This window comes from Lutjanus erythropterus, chromosome 14, assembly GCF_056507025.1.
Source record: "Lutjanus erythropterus isolate fLutEry1 chromosome 14, fLutEry1.hap2, whole genome shotgun sequence".
Classification (NCBI taxonomy): Eukaryota; Metazoa; Chordata; class Actinopteri; order Lutjaniformes; family Lutjanidae; genus Lutjanus; species Lutjanus erythropterus.
Genome location: NC_139330.1, coordinates 8471998 through 8488773, shown reverse-complemented (window position 1 = coordinate 8488773; position 16776 = coordinate 8471998). Strand labels below are relative to the sequence as shown.

General features: G+C 40.5%; 1 protein-coding gene across 14 annotated transcripts in view; it reads left to right on the top strand.

Moving 5' to 3' along the window:
- Positions 1–16776, top strand: part of tacc2 (transforming, acidic coiled-coil containing protein 2) — an 80501-nt gene that overhangs the window by 27899 nt on the left and 35826 nt on the right. For 13 of the 14 annotated variants that reach the window (XM_084736410.1, XM_084736398.1, XM_084736404.1 and 10 more), the window contains 2 exons: positions 396–1019; positions 10066–10350. In XM_084736410.1, the coding sequence (XP_084592536.1) occupies positions 396–1019; positions 10066–10350 (909 nt within the window). The remainder of the gene's footprint in view (positions 1–395; positions 1020–10065; positions 10351–16776) is intronic. The other variant, XM_084736408.1, reaches the window with a different exon arrangement.

Genomic DNA, 16776 nt, shown 5'->3' with positions numbered 1-16776 from the left:
ATTAGAGTGCAGTGTGACAATGAATATGAATGAGGAGGTAAACACAGAGCTGCACTTTGTATTGACTCCAGCTCGGGTCAAATGACTGTGCCTGTTGAAGTCTAATGGAAGTAATGCAGCCCTTTATATTCAAAGGATGACATCAGCTGTGACATCGTGCCTGCTCTCCAGGGCAAGAAAGAGCCTTTTCTCACACTGATCACCACAATACAACAACAACAACACTAACACACACCTACGGCTCTTCTGCGCACACACTCTTGTAATGACACAAGTCCCACCATACCCACACAAACACTCACATTTGTCGTTTGTCAGTCATTCCTTGTGCATGTGCTGTAAACTAAACAACAAATCCCCCAACCCCCTCTTCTCTTGCATTGTTTTTTTTCCAGACCCCTCCCATCTCTGGAGTCTCCTCAACTAGAGTTTCATACTCCGACTGAGGAGGTAGCTGCTCCTCTGAGACAGGAGGAGATCCCACCACTGGAGCAAGCAGCAGAGAAGACAACAGAGATCCCACCTGTAAGTCTCGTGAAGAAGCCGGTGGATCTTCCTCAACCTTTAAAGAAGACAACAGACCTCCTAGAACCAACACAGCAGACAGTAGAGCACCCAGAGCCACCGAAAAGCACAAACGTAGAGCTCCCAGAGGAAAGGAAGGGAGTAGAGCTCTCAGAACCAACCAAGAAAGAAGAGGAGCCTCCAGGAGAGCTTCCAGAACCAAAAAGTGAGCCAGTAACTTCTTCAGCACAAGTGGAGGAGCCGACCGAGCTCTCAGAACCAATAAAAAGCACAGAAAAGATCCCAGAACCAGCGAAAAATGACGAACCAGGACCAAAAAAGACACCAACAGAGCCTCTAGAAGCAGAGAAGAAGCTGATCAGTGAGCTGCCAGAAGAGCCAGTGGATGAGAAACCTGTGGAGATCCCACCTGAGGAGCCGTTTAAAGAAGCAGCTGAGGAAACCGCTGTGACAGAAACAGTCCAGGATCCTTCTGAGGAACAACAGGACAGTGGGTGAGTGTCTTTTTAAAATCATACAATTCATATAAATCTATTTCCAGTGAGTGTTGGAGATGAAACAACGACTGGTTTCACGAGAAACCACAGTAAATTTCTGATGGTTAGTATTACCAATAAGAATTTGAATTAACATTAAAACCGTGTGTGATAATCATGTTTTGAAAAACTATTGGTAAATACTGTCCAGCGCAAACCAAAGTTAAGGCTTTATTAGTCTTAACATCTGAAGATTATTTTTTAAAATTGCGTTTTTCATGGCCATGATCTGTGTGCTGAAATACACTGGAAGTCACTAATAGTGATCCAAAAGCTTGGGACAGAAAGGTTGCAGCAGGGGCCTCAAACTGCTGGCCCTGGGGCCAAAAACTGAAACTGAATCTGTTATTAATTTTCATCACAAAGGTGTCCAGATCACACATATCAATTTTGAAGTTGATCTGATTAACTCTGTAGGAGTTTGTTAAAGTACAACACCTGGAAATCGCCAAAAAATAAATTCAAAATGGCTGACTTCCTTTTGGATTTAGGCTATGGCTCCAAGACATGTTTTGCATGTCTGGATATATGTGCCTCAGTATGTCCCATCAATTTTTGTGCATGACAGTTAAACGCGTCACTAGGGGTGTGTTTTAGGGGGCGTGGCTGAGACATATTTCCACACCCATGAGTGAAATCCCCATCAGAAATAGATTTTCACCACATTTGAATTTTGTGCGAGGTTTTGTGAGTTTTTGAGCATGTTTAGGCCATCAAAAATGCACTTCATTTGGATAAATGATCAGTTTTAATAGGATCCTCACACCGGCTGATGCTTGGGCCCTAACAATAATTTTTAGTAATCTTAAAGCTTAAAGAGATCAATTTGACCCGGACAAATGTGACCACTGAATGACGTTTCCACTGTAATGACAACAGCAAACAAGAACAACTTCCAGTCATTGTCTCCCTGCTTGTGCTGTGTAATGAACATGAAAGATCAGTTATTAACCTCTGAGTCATCTGGTCTAGGCTATGATGAATTGATGTCTAGTAGTTTCCAGTGAAACCCAGAGTTACCACTGTGAATAAATCTTGAAGTAATGTTTCCCTATAAGGCTGCTGCCAATGGACTGTTCTTTCTCTGGATTAAAAAAAATCACGTCCTTCTAATCCTTGATTGACTGAAATCTAAGGATTATAGCCTTGTACCATTAAGAACAACAGGTTTAAAGGGAGACTGGCAATTTTGTGGTTGACTGGTTTTCCAACAGGAAACCAGACATCAGGATGATTTGTATATGACCTTTTAGACTTGATACTTTTCCCAAAAGCTATCATAACATTTCCATTACAGTGATGTACCCGAGACATTTTATTACAGCGAACTTATTTGTAAAAGGGGGAATCTCAGGGGGACGTGTGCTCTACGGCTCAGCAGCTCTGCCTGTCACACGTTTAAAATGGATTTCCATGCACTCACGTTGTCCCCTCGGTGGCTTTGTTTGGCCTCTAGACACCTCGAGGGCGTCTAGTCTGTTGTTGCTGTCTGCAGCGGTTTAACAGTGTCTGATTGGACAAACGAAGATTTGTGATAGTTGATGTGACAGCAGTGAACCTTTTATGTTGTCAAAACTCCTGACTCAGTTAAATACGCACAGTAAACCAGTGTGTTGTTTAGTTCCACCTCCATGTGAGCATTCAGTGTTTATTTAAGCATTTTAACAGCTCTAGCTACATGAACTTTCCATGCAAGTTATTATTATACTGAAAAACTTAATATGTCACCACAGTGTTCATTGTGTATTTAGGTTTGTGTTGAGATAGTTGTGTTTTTTCAGGATTTATTATGTGATGGTAATATGATTTAAGGCAAATAATAAAGTAGTAGTAGTAGTGGTAGTTTTTCTATCTATGATCATATTAAACTGAATATCATTGGTTCTTGGACTGAAAAAAAAAGACATTTATTACAAGGAATGTTCATATTGTGTTGATTTTGGAGGCCCCTATGGACAAAAGCCTTGTGTGTTTAATTATAATATAATTATCTAAAGAAAAATCTCCTTGTTATTTTTAACTGGCTAACATAAATTTGCCTGGGAAAATGTAAACGTAGGCTCCTCTTCTGGTCTGCATGCCGTAAATCACAGCATCTGATTTCACTGAGAATCCTCTGAAGGCTTATTGCTTTCAAATGAGGAAAAAAAGCTCAGTTTTTCTGAATTTATAAGATAATTAAAAAAAAAAAACTTCTGTTTTTATGCATACATGGCATGCTTTTGCATGTAACAAAACAAAACAGTTCTGTTTTTCTGAATTCATGAGGTAATTGATGTGAAAAATGGCTCTATTTTTCTGGATTTATTAGATAATTTCTCATGTTAAAAACAGGCTCTGGGTTTCTGCATTTATGGGATTATTTTTCATGGAAAAAAAAATCAGGTCTGGTTTTATGAATGGATGAATCTGAATTCTTAAAGACGATTTTTTCCTCTACATGAAAAATGATCTCAAGAATTCAGAAAACCAGACCCTATTTTTTGCAAGAGAATGCAATAAGCCTCCATGGTATCCAACCTCATGTCAGGCATTAAGAATAACTACATAGAAATAGCCGATCTTCTCACAGATGGTCTTGTTTACTTATGTGAGTCAGCAAAGGCATCAGCATTCAAAACTCCTTGTAGGAGCTTTAAAGACATTACCTTGGACTTTGAAAAAAAACTGGGATGGACATTTTTCACTAGATATTGCAGCCCTAAATTAAACATAATAATTAAATTTAGTCTTTCTTGTTATTAGATAACAACAAAACACTATAAGTAAGCCAATTTGTGTAGGGGCAAGTAAAAGCTGACTTTGGGCAAGTAGGCCTCAGGCAAGTAAAAAAAACACTGAAACACTGAATTCCACATTGAATATCATTTGGGACATTTTAATTAAATGAAATTATTTCTGCTGATGATGATTCCCCCTCACTCAGCTTCAGCTCTTCCTCAGTTAGTTCTCGTATTTGTCGCTCTCTCCTGCCGTTTGCTGCAGGCCCAGGAGCCATCCCGCATGCCAGAGTAGCACTTGCCGCCTGTCAGTCACAACACTTGTCCCATCACTGCTGCTGCAGACATAAAGGTTTGTTCAGAGAAGGAGAGTGCTATTTCCACTATACGTTTCGTCAATATATAAAGTTACACATGCATACATGTGGCAGCAGTGACAGAAATGGGACTGCATGGTCGATGATGTGTGTGTGTGTGTGTGTGTGTGTGTGTGTGTGTACATGTGTTTTTTTTCCCCGCCCCCCAGAGGCTGTCCTAGCTGTCAGTCCTGCTCCGTCTGTGCGGCTTTGTGAAGTGAAGCCTGTAGTGGGAGGAATTTGGGCAGGCACTCAGCCCCTCTGAAGTCATTTGCACAGACCAGACAGAGTGGAACAAAAGCCAGAGAGAGTTCAGAGAAACACTCGAGCATGTGCTGCGGCGTGAGTGTGTGTCAGAGGCACAGACAGAGACAGAGGGAAGGACTGCCGGGACGTACGCTTACTGACTCTGGTGGAGTTTCCATCAGTTACTGTAGTTAAACCTGAAGTTGTGTGATGGACTCGTCCGTGGCTGAAATCTGGGTGAGTTGACAAGAAGCAGCTGCCCTATTTCCTTCTGTTTGCGTGTGTGTGCGTCTGGAGTAGGTGTTTGTGTTTTAAGTCCCTCCGTCCAGGTGGATGCAGCAGATGGTCAGTAGGTAACTAGTGCTAATTACGTTCTGCCTCTGATGACCTCACCAGATGGGCGGAGGGGAGGGACAAATAGAGAGACGAAGGGACAGAAGGCGGAAAAGAAGGAGCAAAGTTGCGAAATGTTGTACTTCAAAAAATGTTACAGGTTAGAGCATGTTGTGCTCCCCTCCCCGACTTGATGTGGAGGCTGCCTGATTGACGGTTGGCGAGACATCTCAGTAGTAAAACTAATGATTAACTACTGTCTGTGTTGGCATGGCAGCCTTTTAAAATGACCATGAACAAGGCTGTAGAAATGAGTAGGGATGGTAGGGACATGTCCTTAACAATATCCAGGGATGAATGTATTGTCCCCAGCAGTAATTTTTAATCAAAAAAACTAAAATATGATTCAGCCATTCTTGAGAGCTGGGACAACTCATGACCTACCACAGAAACCTTAAAAAGTATCAATGCCAACACTCTAGCTCTGATTTTTGGTGAAACCCTATTCTTTATGGATTTATACATATGAGATATATATAATTTATGGTATGTTTTGGTCTGCTTTAATCTTCTAAATTTCTAAACTTCCTCTGTGCCAGAAAATATCCTTGTCCCAGACAAGAATTCACAACTTCAAACAATTAAAAATGTGTTAAAAGCCTTCAAAATCTAAAACTAACAATATTTTTTTTACATTTTGTCAACTCTGTAAGGCATCAGCTCTGCCATCTGACATCTACCGTTAACAGAAAATTTAATCACTACGAGACTGGCCTGTTACAAGGTTTAATAGTCAAGAACCCTCAAAATAGTTTCATCCCGATTCTCAATAATGAGTGAAATAATGTCTATTAAAATACATTGTTATTTTGTAATTTATTCCCATGCATGCTGTAATCTTAATCAGCACTCCTCCTGCAGCAGCACAGCATCTTTCTGTTTTTATTGATTATTATTTAGATGTTTATTGTCCCCATCAACCGTGGTATGAAATATCCACCCTTTTATTTTTCACAAGAAAAAAGGCAAAATTCTCTGATTTATTTTATTTATCTTTGGGTTGTGGACAAAACAAGACATTTGCGGACGTCATCTTGGGCTTTTAGGAACACTGATCAAAATTTTTCACCATTTTCTGACATTTTATAGTTCAAACAACTAATCAGTTAATCGAGAAAATCACTGACCAATTAATTGACAGTGAAAATAATCATCAGTTGCAGCCCTACAATCTTTTATAAATATATACTCATACTTATGAAACACTTCAGAAATGCCTGTAAGTCTTCAGCTTCGTATGTTTCTCATCCATCTTTTTCGGAGTAAAAAGGAAGCAGGATGTGCTATAGCCCACATTGTACTGTAAATAGACTAGTTGCCATGGTGATTGTAGGTTCATATGACTTTTCTGGCGCAAGTGAAGAGGATAATCTCATGTCATTTATTCAACCACAGTCTTTAAATAATAATTTAATCTCAGTATTGGCAGAAGAGAATCGCTGGATTATTTATGAAGTATATGTTTGAAATATATACAGTATTATATGTTGAATGTGCAGAGAGTGTGTGTGTGTGTGTGTATGTGTGCGTGTGTTTGTGTGTGTGTGTGTGTGTGTGTGTGTGTGTGTGTGTGTGTGTGTGTGAGGACAGTATGAGCTTGCTGCTGGCTGCAGGACAGAAATGGTCCTCCCATCATTACAGCATTTACAAAAACTCAGTTCTTTCAGCTGGTTTTGTTTACGACTCTCTGTTTATCATTAAACACCCTGCCTGGACTTTCTGTCTTTTGTGTCCAGCTGTTTCCCGTAGATTACACTAAGTGTGTGTGTGTGTGTGTGTGTGTGTGTGTGTGTGTGTGTGTGTGTGTGTGTGTGTGTGTGTGGCGTGAATATAGTACAGTCATAAAAGTGGAGGTTAAAGAATCAGGGGTCTTATTTGTGAAAATCTTTTTACTTGATTTATACTTGAACTTGGTCTTAGGATCATTTCTAATTATGTGCTTATGTTCAATTCATAAAAGACACTGAACATAAAAAAACTGGCTCATACAGATTCTTAGCAACCTATTTGTAACTTGGTCACCTTTGATCTTTAAGTCTCACGTTAACTTACAGTTGACCCATCCCAAATATAGGCGCATGTTATAGAGCACATAACATATTGAAGTACAGGAAAAAGGAAAAGAGAAAGCTGACCAGGGCTCCAAAGGATGTTGATGGGGCCCCTGTAAAAATGAAATATAGTCACATCTTAAGTTAGCTAGGTAGTTTGGTAGCTCCTTATTTATCCTTGCGGGAAAATTTCATTCTCACTGCAGCAGAGACATGAAGGGATTACTAAACTAAACTTAGCAGAATGCTAGCAAACTAGCTATAGCTAGTTAGAAGAAAACACTAGGTAACTAGCTGCTACATCAATCGTTAGCTAGCTAGCTACATTTGATAGTTAATGATAGCACAATGCTAGCTAACTAGTCAGTTAATCTACATCATTCGTTTGCTAGCAAGTTAAGCTTTTTCCTTTCCAACAGATGAAATGAGCACACAGCATATTTAAGTACAGGAAACAGGAAAGGAGAAAGTTGATAGAGGTTCCTGTCGGCATCAAGCTTGCTCAGTTGTTAATGAAGGGTAAATTGACACTTCTTACAATCAGCAATTTCTCTTTAGCTGAGGCTATTATAGGCTATTATATAGATAATGCTCACACAAATGAGGGTCAGTCAGAAGTAGCCATTGACCAAAAGAGAGAAGCAAACTTCTAGGAATACAAGATCACAGCAGTGGCAAACTTAAGCCAGGTAACACATATTATTTCAGTGGACTGAATAGTGGCAAACCGCTAAACATGTATGTTAGTAGTGTGCCGCAATTAATTCCTCATACATTTAATTGATAATTCCCATCACAAAAGCTAATGCAAACTTCACAACAGGCTTGGTCACATATAAATCAGTCTATCAGACTTTATTTATATAGCACCCGTCATACAACAAATGCAACACCAAGTGATTATCATAAAAAGAGCAACAAAGTGTAAATAAAACACATGAAAATGGTTCTCTTCTCCCCAAACTGCAATACCACAACACACCCAGCAGGAAAATCACTTACATCGAGTCTAGACTTTGCTAAGAGATGAGATCATTTCCATGTCAACGTTTTCTAAATGACTACTTATACATGGCTGATCCTAAAGTTTGTTTTAGAAATTAGGCTTCAGGTTTTGTTATCTGAGCTGAAAATTACTGCTATATATCCCTGGACTGACACTGTAAAATCTGGATTCTGGATTTCTCAAGACCTGCTTACGAGGTGCCCCTGAGTAACGCCCTGCACGCTGCTGAATTACCAACAATAAAAAACTGTGTTGGACAGCGTCCAGGTGTTAATACCAACAGTAAAACTACGCTGACGTGAAGACGTGTGTTACTGAAAAATAGCACATGTGCTCTCTCTGACTTGTTGCATTCATCCTGTTATGGTGATGGAGCTCGTTCATACACATCATATCTTGAAAAGGGGCCAAGTTGGAAAGCTCCAGCTGTTGACCTGAGTGGATCAGCTGACATCATCTCCACATAAAAGCCACTGAACCAGTACATACTCCACACACACTCCCCCAGTGTTCAGGTTTAAACTAATAATCTGATGATTTGTCTCCTCTCTATAAGCTTAATATTTTTCTATCTGCTTCATACATAGCAGTTTTTGTCCATCTTTGGAGGCAGCAGCGAGTCTCATGACAGTTTGCTCAGACTGTGTTGTGACTCGGTCGTTTCTATTTCCAGGCTGCATGTGCCAAGTTGGCCACAGATGCTGACATATGTATAGCTCCGGCCGGCTGGTGTTAGTCACCGACCGAGGGCTTGTAATGAGAGGGATGGGAGCAAATAAAAATTCACATGTGGAATTTAGAGCCTGACCGATATATCAGTCGACTTATTGGTCAGATATATGCCTGTCACATCTATATCAGTCAATATCTGTATCAGCATTTATGTTGTACAATATATGCCAGAATATAAAAAGGTTCACGGCAGAATCCCCCTGGGTGGGTTCTTGTTAACACCCTTACGAGGCGGAAAGATTCTAGATAGAAACCCTTGTGAGGGTTCTGGGTGAAACCATAACCCCATATAAGGGGGGTTCTTTGTAGAAAAAGGGTTCTCCTATGGGGACAGGCCAAAGATCCCTTTATGGTTCTAGTTGGCAGCTTTATTTCTGAGAGTGTATGGCACAAAGAACCTTTGACCAAAGAGGTCTATATAGTGTATTACAATCTTGAAATGTTTTGTTTTGTCAACAACCCAAAGATACCGAGTTTCCCATCAGCCATGCAGCTCTAGTCTTAATATGTGGTACGTGGGACAAGGGATAAAAGGTTGTGCAGCCCAACGTTAAGTAGGGCACCTGGTCACCTTAGTACTCAAGCATCCAGTCAACTTGTCTGCCGAGCTGCTCTTTCCAAACGTCTCTTCCAGCTCATTTCAGACTGAAACTGAGCTCTGTTATTCTCCATCGCTCTCTCCAGTAAAGTCAGAACTTAATAACATTTAATGAGGGCGTATGCTTTTCTTAAGGGCGTAGCAAGTTAATGTTTATATCTAACACCACTCTGGTTCCTTTCATTCCATTATGAATGTACAGAAGTCTGTAATTGATTCAGCATGGTTGCATGGAGAGGAAATGTCCAACAATTCCACCGGGACCCGACTGATACTATCTTTAATATTGAAACTGTGACAACCCTACTCTCACACTGTCCCATGCAAATATTTGAAACACTTTGAAACCCTGGGATGTGGTCGTCCTATCTGTAGATGTGCTTCAGTTGATGGAGGTATTGTGAAGCAGAAGAGGCTGCTGGGGTATTTTTAGAGCTAAAGAGGAGGCATGCCCCAAGTGGGGAACAGCTGCACGGGCGTCCATCGCGTTGCCTGTCAGATTAGAGAGCCTACCACTCCTGATAAAGACGGGCCTGGATCAGGGCCAAATCCACTCCACCAGGTGGCCCGTGATGACAGAGCCAGACACCCTCAGACATGCTACTTCACTGCAGAGGGCGAGTGGTGCAAGCAAGGGAAACATGGACAGTCATGTCAGGGGAGGATTTTCAGTTTTGTGTAATTTAAATAACAAAGCGTTCTTAGGATGGTTGTAGTGAGCCTTTTATTTTTCAAGTCATTGCTAGGTTTAGGTGACGGCAGAGAGGAGAACGCTCCGTCTTTCTCTGCCTTGAGGTAAGTTCTCATCAGGGTTCATTCGTTCAGAGGATGGTGGAGTGTTTCCGTACTTGGCCTTCTTGTTTCGGTCTGTCTGTTGATGGTCTGTGTTCCCTCCCCTGCAGGCCCTCCCACGCTGAGCAGGCAGAGAGAGGTGACTGTGCCCCTGCCTCTCCCCCACCTCCTACATCTGAATATCACATCCAGCCCGCCTTCCCTCCTCACCTCAACGACACTGCTGAGTTTCCCACTCCTCCTCCCACACCCCCGGAGAGGCACACACTTGAAGCTCTACCAACCCCACCTGCATTTCCCCACTTTCCTCCTCCTCCAGCCCCTGCCTCCCCTCCTCTACCTTCTGCTCACCAGCGTGAGGACCCTGCTTCTGCATCCCACCACCTCCCTATAAGGTATGAAGCTGTTCATCAGGTCATTTCAGCTTAATTCATCATGAAACACTCATCATTTGCTGTGTTAAAAATGTGAATGTGTGCCAGTTTTATTTCCGTGCCTCTGCTCTGCTTTTTTTCTTTTTTTAAGACCATACAGTAGATTTGTCCAGTGCTGTCACTATCGTCCCTTTAGCCTACTTGACGAAAAGTAGTCCTGTCCTTATCCTTTCAAACCCAGTTCAGGTCAAATTACGGCATTAAATCGTCATCTGGTGCACTAATTACTTTGTAGATGTTGATTCTCTGACCTTCTGAATAGAGAGAGACACAACTTCAAATGTAGTTATCCAAGCTGTTTCCTTATTCTAACTCAAAGCTGGGGTAGGCAGATTATTTTTGACATCATTTCTGGCAAAAGTTTCATAATAACTTTAAATTATAAGGCAATTCAATTGGTCTGAGAGAAAACTAGACTTCTATACTGCCTCTCGGCTCTGTTTTCAGACTTTATAAAATGTAGCCTATGACAGGAGAAAACATAACAAGAAGTCTGTTGTTGCGCTAATAGAAATTAGCATTGTGATTGCTGTGATATTACATTTTTTGAGTTGCACGACTCGTTTTACAGTCTAACAAAATTTCAGCTTTGTTTGCTATCGTTTGAGGACTGAGCAGCTGCTCCCAAACAGCCATCTGATGATTGGATTAATTTCTGATATGCTAAAATTTTTTGAGTGGCTGTTTCAGGTTCTTGCACAGTTGAAGCAGAGCTACAAGTTGATTTTTCAGTGTCAGTGCCTTCTTTCTCACTGTGGCTGCAATTGTCGTGGCGTCACGACAAGTCATGTGGACAGAAAATATGGACAGTAGCAGGCCCCAATTTTCTCTGCAAAATGGACAAGCCATACTGTCCACGTCTTCCAGGCCACCTGCAAGTCCATATGGTCCAAACATGCCGCTGCCTTTTTTGCTCAGGCATACAGGATGGCACAGACGATCAATCCAGCATGTTTCTTCCTCGCTGCAACTATAAATCAGCTTCAGCATTACTGCCAGCAAACAAACTTCTACCTGCCGCAGAGTTTTCAAACAAATCTTTACTGGCAGTTGTCAGGAGGCAAAACGGTCAGCAGGGGCAAGTGGGCCATTTTATTTTATTTTTCAAATACACAGTGTTGTGAGCACTCAGGCCCTGGCTTGACAATTGGACCATGCAGTGTGAGCACATAAGTCTCAAGCTTTGGCTTTACATCACAGACAAATGACTTGTTCAGTATGAGTTACAATTACACCACAACATTTCTAAAATTGTACACTGTATGACCACCTTAAACAGCTGCAACATCCTTCTCATCTAACTCTTGGCAAATAAGCATATATCCTAAATTGTTTAACTATTCCTATAAGGAATTAACCTCACTGAATACAGACACATCACATACAGCATGAGTGAAATCCAGAGCAACTGTCTCATCTGCTGTTTCAGCAACCCATCTTACAACCTCATGAAATTACAGATTAGCATTTTGTATGCATGTCTACCACATGAACTGACAGGAAATAGCTGCTGAATGAACTTAGTAGTCATGGAAACTCAAATGTATAGGCTACTGTGTAATTGTGGCTTGTTAATGACGTATAAAGTAAAATCATCAGGGTGAAATGCTTGTATGCTTCTTTTAAACATTACAGGAGAAAGTAGAGCACTTACACGCCACACTTTTTCATAATTAGCACAGCTGGCCCCATCATAACCACTTGGCATGTTATAGTTGATTTCTTACTGTTTGAGCTGTGTGTGTGTGACACCCTACTCCCGGCGCGAACACAATGATTTTCATTCATAAAACTGATGCTGATTTCATTTAAACACTCCTCATTATTTTGCCCTCAGCACAGCTTCCCCGCTGATAATACTTAACATTCCTCTGCAGTCCTGCTTGGCTTTGCAATTTATTTCATAGACTTAACTTTATAAGAGGGAATGACTCAGCCACTTTCACAGTGCACTGTTGTTTACAGCCAGCAGAGGGTGTTTTCCCCTCGCAGACACCAGTGTTCATGTTGGACAGGCAGCCTGTGTCTGCACTCTGCTGTCTGAGTGCTGCAGGTATATGAAAATAACCCTAGCTCTCATGTGTCTCACTATGCATCAGTGTTTAATTGAAAAAAAGTATTTTTATTGTCTGTGCAGAATTATGCATATTTGATTGTGGCTTTCCGAACACCTCCTTTGCTCAGAGAAGACCGGAATTTCGAGAATGCTGGAGTAATGTAGGTTTGTTATATTATTTATGATATCTGAGAGGATAGTAGTGCATCTGTCTGCAGACACATAGATGCACTACTATGCCAACATATCTGCAGGTATGAACTATTATACTTCATATACTTTCAATCTCCTACATCAGTTTGACGGATAAATGCAAAGCAAAGACTAAAACGTACAATTTTTATTGGTAATAAAGTGATGATTTAGCAATTCCTGCAGGACAAAGCAACTCTCTCTGAGGTGCTAGACAATTAAATCGGCCTGTGTCATGTCAAACTGTTAGTCATCCAAAAACACCAAACGTATTTTATGTGCCTTTTTCCTGACTGATTCACAGAGACGTGCATGAGTAATAATTAAATCCTCCTGTGGGGAAAAACAAAACAAGGCCGGCTTCCTTTCTTGAATAAATAATTATTCAAAATAATTAATCTTTCAGTGACTCCCACTCATATTTTTTTTACTCACGCTTTGAGTGATGAAGGCAATCCCTGGCAGCTACAAAGTCTGTTGTTTTTCAGGATTCCCCCGAAAAACCCCAAACAAATCAGCTCCTCCCCTGCCTACTTAATTCCTGATTTTTGTAATAATTCTCTTTCTTCTCTTTGAGACTGCAGAGAAATCCAGACAGAAAACACTGCATTTCACAGGCTACAATATTTTAGAGGCTAACCCTCCTCATTTACCTGTATGTGTGTCAGAATTTCCCCTGCACTCATTTTGTTTGGCTCATAATCAAGGTATGCAGTATTAGTGCAGTATTATTATTGGTGCACAACGCTAAGTGTAGTCTGATCTTTAGATCTCACCTCAGTGACTGACAGGCAGCTTTATGGTGTGCGCCTGTCATACATTAGTTACACAACGTTGCAGTATGATCATCTCTTTTTCGCACATCAAGTGGCATAAAATAATTTTCCATACAGCCATAATGCACACACCGGTGATGAGAACAACAGAGCAGGACCAGCTGGCTTCTGTACAACAATACAGCAATGGCGCAGTATAAACTTTCCCAAAACGCAACATGAAAGAGCGTCCAACTGACCACTCTCATTATTTGGTTGGCTTCAGCTGAGACATAATGTACAGTTTCTCTTCATTGACCCTCAACATTATAACATTAGTCCATCATCATCCCAGCCTGGGGCCGTGCAGCATGCTAATTCTGATTTCAACAGGTTAACCTATGAAAGAAACACCAAAAAAACATAAAACATGGCAAAACCTACAACTTTCAAGCATGAAGTTGAGTCTCAGACAGCCAGTATTGATGTGTCATTGAGCTTTAAGTGTTACTGTCCCTTGAATTTGCTTGTTAATAATATGTAATGCAATATTTTGAAGTTTGATTCATTCATTTAACTCTGTATGTGTCTCTGTATTTAACCCCTCCTTGTTTAAAGAGAGTCGGCAGCCGCTGTGCAGCACCCGGGGACCAACTCCAGTTTTTGACATGTTTTTGATGGTGGGTGAAACAGGAGCACCCATGCAGGCATGGGGAGAACATGCAAACTGCTCACAGAAAGAAGGTCATAGCCTTTTGAAAAGAGGAAAAACAAATGAACATAGCAGTTCTTGCCCTCCCCTGTGGTTGGCTTGTCAATAGAACGGTATTTCAAAATGTTGGTTATTACGACAGCCCGAGTGACCACAACACATGTCTGCAATTGAGATAATGTGTTGATGGGTATCTAAGTCTTTGTTTTGCTGGATCTCTCTTTTTGAGGTTTACCATTCAAGGGGCCTGATTACTGCACTGATTGCTTTTGTCATTTACTTTCATGATACAACCAGTTGGAATGCTACTGAGCCCCAAAATATGCTGTAAGAAGATGAGGTCTCAGAGTGGATGTTTTGTAGACACAGCCTCAGGAAATTAATCCCACGAGTGATTGTTTATGGGGGCAATGCAGTCTTTTCTTGGCATATGAGAGACAACGCTCCAGGCTCCTATCCTGCCTCATCAGCAGCCATTCAACAGGATGATCAGAGGGGCAGGGCAGCAGTGAGGATCCAAATACACTATACAGTATCACAAATATCACAAATATCTAAAACTAGGATTCCCCAAAACACTTCTTTGAGCTGATTGTCACTTGAAGAGCTGCTTTGTTACTATAGTTGGAGTTGGCGGCCCACTTTTCCATAACCGTGTCATCAGTCATCAATGTCATTTTTTACCGCAAAGTCTATATTCTACTTATAACATTTTTGGATTTACAGAAATAGACATACATTTTCAGTTTAGCTTCAGGACTTTTTGACATATATTTTTTGTTATTAGCTGTTGTACTCATCAGAAGCTCCATGTCTTCATACTGCATTTTCCATGAATCCTTCAGTTCTGCTCAGCTATACAGTCATAATCAGTTGTGTTTGGAGAAGTGGATATACTTAGAATTTATGCTCTAGATTTTTTTTTTTAAATGGCCCATCCTGTCAAGGATAAACACCCTTTTTTTAATAAACTGTGACATGTAAGACAACATATTTAGTTCACCCAAAAATGGCTCAGTAGAATTTGCACATTGTGCTGCTTGAATTCAGGGATTAAAGATCATAATGAAATTAACATCAGCCACAGAAGAGGTGCAGATTTTACAATGATTAATGTTTGGTTGAGACGACTGCCTAATTATGCATTTTGAATGAACTATTCCTTACTCCTTCCACACATGACTGTTTTCTCACCCTGTTTTCTCAAAAGTCAGTAGTTTCTTTTGTAAACTGACTGCTGGAACAGCTGATTTGCAACAGATAATGTTGGCTAGTGTGTATAATAACATTATTTGTGAAGGGCCAGTTTGCAAATATTACTGGTCCTACACTGGCCTAACGCATGAATTAAATACATATTCAAGATTTGGCAAACATGGTGTCTCAAGTCAGAAATTTGTATATTTATCAGGCAAAATATCAGTTTAGTTATTTAGCATTTTAGGTTGATATTTTATGTAATATTAATAGACTTAACCTGATATTCTTACTCTCGCCCTAACCAGTCATCACTTCTCATGCCTAAATATAACCAAGCCAATCAGTGAAGACAAAAAAATACTTGTCAGTCAGAGTAGGGTGGGCCAGGCCTTTGCTGCCCTGGGAAAAAAAATGTCAGCAGCACACTACAAATTATGTGCATTAGAAGGGATTTAGAAGTGGGTATATGCAGTTCTGACTGTTATATATGTTATGGCTATATAATTTGCTATTTTGTTATCACCTGTAATTGACAGCACCTGTCTTTACCCAGGTCTGTGTTTAGGGTGTTTTGAGTAATCTTTGGTTTTTCCGTACCAGCTTAAGCGCCACCCTTTATTTAACTTGAGCCTGTGGCAATATTTGAGATTGTACTCGTGATTAAGCCACACGTTTTAACTTGAAACTGACATGCCAGTACTATGCAAATTTCCTTTCAGCTTTCTCAAAGACTGTCATCATGTTTTGGTGACAGGCTGTCAACATCTCCAGCTAGAATTTGCACAACCAAATAAAAACAACAACAACAGGCTTTCCAGATGAAAGTATGTCAGGGAATGCAAAATGTCTTTTCTACACGGTGCATCAAATTCAGCAATAGAGCATCGGCAGTTATCACAGGTAAAACTGAAATCCTGAGGGTTCAGGGCTTTTCCTCTTATTTCAAACTGTATCAGACACATGTATGTCCTCTTTTAGATTATGTGTTGAGAATATAGGATACAAAAGATTTCAGAAAAACAAATGTGTGTAATCAGTTCTCATATATTATATTTCTTTGCAACAGATGTGATAGGCATTGAGAGCTATAGAGCTTCGCCTTTCTGATAATGGCTTTGCATTTTCTAAATGTCTTGCTAAAGAGGCTGGGAGGAGAAAAGTAACATGATATGATAAATTACTCAGACTCTATTCCATATGAACTTTCACATCTACATAGGGGTTATCTTTTCCTACTGCCACTTTCTCAAGTAAAAAATGTTTTTCTAACCTTGCTACCAAGCTTCACCCCACGCCCATGAAACCTCAGATTGTTTTGCACCATCACGGTCTCTATAGAAACACTCACTATTACATTCAAACCTCGACTTGCATGTGAATGTAGTGACCTTGTTTTCTCTTGAGCGCTCTATGAATCTTTCAGAAAAAACTGCCACAGCCATGTGTTCCAGTGGCTGAGTTTGTTGAATTTT